The sequence below is a fragment of the Nicotiana tabacum genome, chromosome 1 (assembly GCF_000715075.1).
Source record: "Nicotiana tabacum cultivar K326 chromosome 1, ASM71507v2, whole genome shotgun sequence".
Lineage (NCBI taxonomy): Eukaryota > Viridiplantae > Streptophyta > Magnoliopsida > Solanales > Solanaceae > Nicotiana > Nicotiana tabacum.
This window is the reverse complement of record NC_134080.1, coordinates 47,234,709-47,242,179: the sequence shown is the minus strand read 5'-3', so window position 1 is coordinate 47,242,179 and position 7,471 is coordinate 47,234,709. Positions and strand designations below refer to the sequence as shown.

The following is a 7,471-nucleotide window of genomic DNA, read 5'->3' as shown; positions in this document are numbered from 1 at the left end:
CGCATCTAACCCTTCGGGGCGGGGCGCGCAAAAAGGAGGTGTGACATATCTCATACCAAATGATCCCTAAAGAAAATAGTAGCACCCGCCACCTTCAAATTTTAGATCCGCTTCTGGCTAATCCCATAAAATTTGGCCAATGAAATATCTTTGTATTTTCGACAATGATTTTATATCTTGACAAAACAATACGTTTGTTTCATAAACCTTTTTTCTTTTTCTTTTTCTTTTTGTTTTAATGAACTTTTCAGCTGAGGCTGTGCGCAATTGCCTTATTCACATTACTGATTTATTGAACCAAAAGTCACGTGGCTTAGTTCGAATATTTCTGGTGTATGTCTCCCCTTCCCCCCAAAGCTTTAGTTGTTTTCCATTAAAATATGTGCCTCCTCTTCCGCTATCTTCAGCTCCACTCAATACCCACTGCCTCCTTTTCTTAAATCCCTGGTCTCTCTCAGTCTTATTTTTCTTGTAAGTTCTAACTTTTTCTTTCTTCTTTAGTTTATGCAAAAATCTTTGTCTAATTAGGATACCCTTCTATTACTATATTCACTTCAACTCCGTACCCCCACTTCCCTTTTCTTGTTTTGTAGCAACTGGGTCTGGAGGTTGTTTTATCATTTTGTGTTTTCGGGGGACAAATCAGATTTTCATTTTACTGTAGTAAACTCATTGATTCTATTGGATAATCCCCAGAAGTTTGTTATCTTTGCTAAATATTTATTGCCTTGTTGTTCCAAATATCATCAACGCAGATAACAGAATAAATAAAAAGAAAGATTCTTTCTAACAGGAAGAAGCAGAGCACACGCACCTCTTTAAATCTGACTATATTTGGATGTTTCAATGATCTGTGATTTATAATTTCCCTTTGCACATGTTCATCTATCTGCAACTTCAAAATAGTCCAACCCAAAAAAAAAAAAAAAAAAAAAAAAATTGATCATCAATGAGAACATAAATTTTAACAAATACTTTAATGAAAAATCAAAATAGCTAACGAAGAAAAGGTGTCAAATTTAAAGGTTTGGTTTGATGCAAGCATTGAATTTGTAGTGTCATAGTAGTACTTTTGTACTTCAATTTGGTACCTGCAAATATTCACTTCTCTTCATTAATGCAATATGTGATTCTTTCAATAATCATAAATGCTTACAACCAAGTAAAAGGTGCACATTTGTTGTGAAATTGAACTATGAATGATCAAGCCATGTGTCTTCTCTCTAATTCTTTAGGTGTTTGATGTTTAACTTGGGGTGAATGGATACAAATGGTATAGCTGCAAAATTTAGTGGGGAGATAAGCATGGCAGAGAACAAGAAAAACTCCAGTAGTGAAGTGGTTGTCATGATCAATGACTGCAAGTGAGTGATTCCTCACCTGAAATTGCCAGGTATAGTCCAAGCCCAAGCCCCAACAAACCACCCAAGATGTACGCATTCGAGACCTAAATCAAGATTCGGCGAACAATCTGTACCTATTGATGCTAACATGTTTGATGAACAAGCTGCTGAGCCAAGTGCAGGTTCCCCCAATAGGAATGTATCTAACCATGCTTCCCCTACTGCTAAAATGGGTTCCAGTAATACATTTGAAGAGATTACGAGAGCAGTATCTATATCAGTAACCCCAAGAACACCATTAATGGCATCACCAGGTGGTTTTGGAGGAGTGGATGAAGATGAGGAGATATATAAGAAAGTGAGCTTAAGGAATAAGTTGAAGTATAAAAGAGTTAAAGCAAAAGTTCTGATTGAATGGCTGCTGTTTCTTTGCCTTTTAGGTTGTTTACTGGCTAGTTTATTGGTAAAAAAGTTCCATAATTGGAAGCTTTGGGATTTGAGGATCTGGAAATGGATTGTCCTTGTTATGGTGACCTTTAGTGGCATGCTGGTTACTAAGTGGTTTATACATTTTGTTATCTTGTTGATAGAATTGAACTTTTTGTTGAGGAAGAAGGTGTTGTATTTTGTCTTTGGTTTAAAGAAAAGTGTTCAAGTTTGCATTTGGTTTTGCTTGGTTCTTCTCACATGGGTTCTGCTCTTCTCACACGAGGAACGGTCACGTACTGCCGAGAAGGTTACTGATTTTATTACCTGGACTATTACAGCTATGCTTATTGGTGCATTCTTGTGGCTCTTGAAGACTTTGCTGGTAAAGATTTTGGCTGCCTCCTTCCACGTAAACGCATTCTTTGACCGGATTCAAGAGTCAATCTTTCATCAGTATATTCTACTGAGTCTATCAGGACTCCCAGTTATGGAGTCTGCTCAGATATTGGGGAGATCAAACAGTGCCACCAGTCAATTTAGTTTCCGCAGAACAAAGAAGGGAAAAGATGGGGAGGAAAAGAAAGAAAAGGCAGTGATTGATATTAATAAACTTCATCAGATGAAGCGAGAAAAAGTCTCTGCATGGACCATGAAAATGTTAATTGATGTAATATCTAACTCAGGACTTTCCACTATCTCTGGCTCGATCGGTGAGAATGACTATGATGCAGCATGTGAGCAAGCAGATAATGAGATCACCAATGAATGGGAAGCAATTGCTGCTGCCTATCACATCTTCAGGAATGTCGCACCGCCTGGTTCCAAGTAAGAAAACACTGGCATTAGAAGCATTACTTTTGATGTTTTAATTTGTCACATTTCAAGTAAATATCCTGTAACATTTACCTCTCTTGATTCACATAACCTCACGCTACTTTTTCCTTTTTTTTTGTTTGTCTGTGTAGGTGCATTGATGAGTATGATCTTAGGAGATTCTTGATAAAAGAAGAGGTTGATATTGTGTTCCCCATGATAGATGTGGCAGAAACTGGACAGATTGATAGGAAATCATTCACGGAATGGGTGGTATGCTCACAATTTACTCATTTTCCTGGATTATGCCTGACAAAGTGATGTAAATTTTTTTAATTGGAATAACTTTAGGCATGATTTACCCTAGATCCATTTTGTCTGACATTTAATTGCCAACATAAAAGTAATTCTAGACATTTTTCTGGTGATTAGGGGAGCACAATTAGAGCTCTCCTTCTGTCTACGTAATCATATCATACAATTGAGCTTTAGAATATAACTGCTTTCCTGCAAGCACCTCAGGAAACAGGAAAGCAGCCATCTAAAGTGACATATGTCGTCTGCTGGTGTAGATGGTCGAATATACAATTTGTAGATGGCAAAAGTTTGAGTCCGTCCTAGTGACTTTGCTAGGTGCATGGTTGATTTTCATGAGACAGTCTCGAATGAATATTTGTCATTTTTGGCATATCAGAGGCGGATCCAGGATTTAATGTTTATGGGTTCCCGCAACAACCTCAAGTAAATTTTCAATAGTAACTGGGTTCACGTTCAAATATTTATAGATATTTAGTGAATTTTCCAAATACATCTACACTGTTTGAACAAAAGCTACGGGGTTCACGTGAACCCATAGGTCGCAAGGTGGATCCCCCCCTGTCAGTCATTTGTCATTTTTGGTATACCTATGTCTTGTAGGTTAAAGTTTATCAAGGACGCAGAGTTCTAGCAGATTCTTTGATAGATACAAAAACTGCTGTGAAGCAATTGAACAAGGCCGTGACATGCATTCTGGTTGTTGTAATAATCATCATATGGCTCCTTTTGGTGGGAATAGCGACTACTAAAGTGATTGTCTTTCTGTCGTCACAACTCGTGGTAGCTGCTTTTATTTTTGGGAATACTTGCAAGACTATATTTGAAGCTATTATATTCGTATTTGTGATGCATCCTTTTGATGTTGGTGATCGATGTGTCATTGATGGTGTTCAGGTAATGTCCGCTAATTGCTTCTTCTAGCTGTTTTGCATTTTTCTTTAATGATTCTCACTTTTATGTTGCAAACGGACAGATGATTGTTGAAGAAATGAATATCCTGACCACAGTATTTTTGAGGTTTGATAACGAAAAGATATTCTACCCAAATTCAGTTTTAGCCGTCAAGCCAATCAGCAATTTCTATAGAAGTCCTAATATGGGTGATGCCTTTGAGTTTTCCGTTGATTACAGGACACCTGTGGAAAAGATAGGAGTTCTAAAAGAGAAAACAAAGAAGTAAGTAGAAAATTCTTCTCATCTTTTTTCAGCATCTGTAGAAAATTATCCCTTGAAAGTTATTACCGACAAAAGCACAACATTCATAATTAATGATATATATGACTTTTGCAGCACTTTGTTAGATATCTTGATACGGCTTAAGTGAATCCAAAAGTTAAAGCTAGTCTAGCTAGAATCTGAAAATTTACTGTTGAACATTCATCTAAAACCCTACATTTCTCGAAATGTTGAAAGCTGGGGTTTATTACGATAACTAGGGCCCTTTCCAAGCCCCGAGCCTAACCTAGTGCAGTTGGATCCTACATATGTCCAAGTCCTCCCTATGGGTCTATTCCTTGGCAAAATTCATGAAGTACTAAAAAGATTCAGTTGATAATTGAATCTCAATTCCTATTGTCCAACTTAATGTATGAAGTGATTTTATACATATATTGTGAATATTCACTAGTTTGCGCAGAAATTATAATGCATAAACTGAGTGAAATTTCAGAAAAATGACGTCATGCATAACATATAAGCCATAGCACCCGGGTAAGGACCTTCAACCTAAGCCATGACCATATTCTCCATGCCCCTGTTTATTGCCCATCCCTAATTGATGACATGCACTTGTAGTATAGGAGCGTCTAAAGGAATATTGATACAATTCACAGGTCGTAATTGGAAGAGACGATACTGGAAAAATAACTTGGACATGTTTCTTTTCTTTGTGGCAATTTTAGGAGTGCACTGCCCATCCCTATAAGGGTGTCAAATGGAATGCTGATATGTTTAATGTGTTGTAGTTGGATGAGTGACAATACTGAGCGTTTAACATGGACACGTTTCTTTTCTTTGAGGCAAGCATTTTACTCTGAAGAAACAAATCCATTATATGGCTCTTATATATTGTCTGAGATTCCAACGCAAAGGATCTGAATGAAACAAAAGCACATAGGGAAACTGAGACAAGATGAGGACCTTTTTCCCCGTTGGTGGTGGTTTGGACTGGGGAAGGGTGATCTCTGGAGCATAATCTACATCTTGTTATATCTTTTATTGATAGTTTTTAATGTCCACTCAACTTGGTCGAGAGAGATAAAAGGTAGATGTATATGCGGAGTAGGATTCTTTCTGGTTACTGAAACACCTTGAATTTAAATTTGGCTTAGGCTTTATTCGCCAACAAATACCATGAATTTGGAATTTGAGCTTAGGCTTTATTCTCCAAGAGCAGTCAGTTTAACTTTCAGACTTTGAGAAAGCATATTACAGTTTGACACGAGTCGTTGACCACTATTCTTTTCATGGAAAAACTGATTAACCCTGTTCAAAGACAATGCAAACTCTCAACTACGTGATGGTAGATAAGGATATCTTATGTATAAGTTTTGCCCTATACCTTGTAATATCATTCATTTTTCGCTCAAGTTTTTTATTTTTTACCTTTCTTGTTGTTGAATTATCTAGGTACTTAGAGAAAACTCCCCAGTATTGGCATCCTAATCACAGCGTGGCGGTGAAGGAGATTGAAAATATGAACAAAATCAAAATGGCACTGTATTTCAATCATACTATGAACTTTCAAAATTTTGGTGAAAAGAACAAACGAAGAACTGAGATAATCCTCGAAATGAAGAAAATGTTTGACGAGCTAAATATAAAATATGATCTTCTTCCCCGGGAAGTTCATCTTCTCGATCAAAGAGCAACAAGTGGGAACAGTAGATGACTTTATCTTCAGTTCACAGATACCAGTAATTTTAGTATGTATTGCTTCCACCACAATAGGTTTTTTGTATACATATGTTTGACCAATGAACTCAGAAGATGAAGTTTAATACCCGACTCTGCAATGATGAAAGTTTTCTGTACTACATTAAATAATATTTGTAACATAAAAATTTCATCTGCTTAAATTTTGTGTGGAAGTGAGTACATTTTCTATTTGGAGGATCTTAGTAACATTGTTCATGCAATTTTTTCAAGGGTCTTTAAAGGAAATTATGCTTGTTTGTTATGACAATTTGTGCAAGAAATGGTTAATTGTGATGTTATAATGTGGGAAAATCTTGTGTGGTTTGAGTGTTTTATGAGCAGAGTTAGAGGGCAATCTATTCTTTCACCTTCTACATTAGCTTCTCTTTAATGTTTCTAATTCTATTTTTGAGATGCATGACAATACACTAAAATCAAACTTAGCCGTTGCGAGGAACTGTGAATACTTGACATATTAAACTCCCTTTACTTCGAGATTGAAAGCCAGTTCAGTAATCCGGGAAAGTTTTCATCCACGTATTTTGTTTTTGTAGCATTTTGGCGATGACATAGCTAAGAGGTAAGGCGGAGGACTGTAAATCCTTTTCCTCCCCGTTCAAAACATTCTCCAAAAAGAAAAAATTTATTCTCCTGTTTCTTTCCTTGACGATCGACCGTTATTTTTAACAATTAGAGAACACTTTATAAAATGTGCTTTGACGGTGAGTGAGATTTTTGAAATTCAATTAAAACAATATTGCGTGGGTAAGATATAGGATTTTTGTCTAAGTCTAAATTCTAATTCGAGGAGTCAAAGTGGAAATTGTTTTCACAACCTCTTAGTCCTTTTTCTTATTTATTCTGTTTGTTCATACGTGATTTCATTATTATCTATTGTTTTTTTTTTCACTTGGAGAGGCGTCTCGTTGATTCAATATTCCTCTTAATATAATCATATTCGTCTAGAAAAATAGGATATCGAAAAGAAAATTATAAAGGAGAGAACCTTTGTATCTTCTTATTTCTCTTTTCAAAATTCATTTGCTTGCAACATTTTTGAGTGGACGGATAATTCTAAATACTGAATTTTTAATATTATTATTAAATTCCATTTAGGGGTCAAGTAATCTTAAAAGTGGAATTGAGAATTGTCGTAGCCTGCAATCTTTTCGCTTTCTTATCAAATTTCTATCTAAATCAGATTACAAATTTGTAGAAAAAAATTATATTGTTATTTCATGAAGCAATCCACATCAAGGTGATATGAAAGTCAATAAAAGATATCGCCAATAGCCCTTTTTGTTATCATCAAACAAAAGATTAAAAGACCTAATAAACCCAAAAATGCTGCCAATAGCCCTTAATATAGACTCACATATCAAGTAAAGTTTAATTAAATATTCACCTATTTGCCTTCAACTATATTAGAAAATGATTTATAGAAATTGTATGACCGCCCTTGTCACGACCCAAGTTTTCCCTCTGTGAACTGTCGTGACGGCACCTAGTCTCTAACACTAGGTAAGCCTAACAATTTGCGGAAATGAGATGAAAACATGAAAACTAGAAATTTAACTAGTAAATCTAATAAAGAAGTTTAAAATGTCGCTCGACATATACTATAAACATTATCAACTGAACACAAGTGCTCC

At 35.8% G+C, this 7,471-nt stretch overlaps 1 protein-coding gene across 1 annotated transcript; it reads left to right on the top strand.

Moving 5' to 3' along the window:
* The first annotated feature begins 334 nt into the window (after nt 1–334).
* On the top strand, nt 335–5,987 carry LOC107775173 (mechanosensitive ion channel protein 10). Its single transcript, XM_016594871.2, is given in 8 exon segments — nt 335–471; nt 1,236–1,363; nt 1,366–1,432; nt 1,434–2,597; nt 2,738–2,858; nt 3,504–3,797; nt 3,877–4,079; nt 5,532–5,987. Coding segments are annotated over 7 exon segments (2,214 nt in total). The 5' UTR covers nt 335–471; nt 1,236–1,260; the 3' UTR covers nt 5,794–5,987.
* Nucleotides 5,988–7,471: the final 1,484 nt, after the last annotated feature.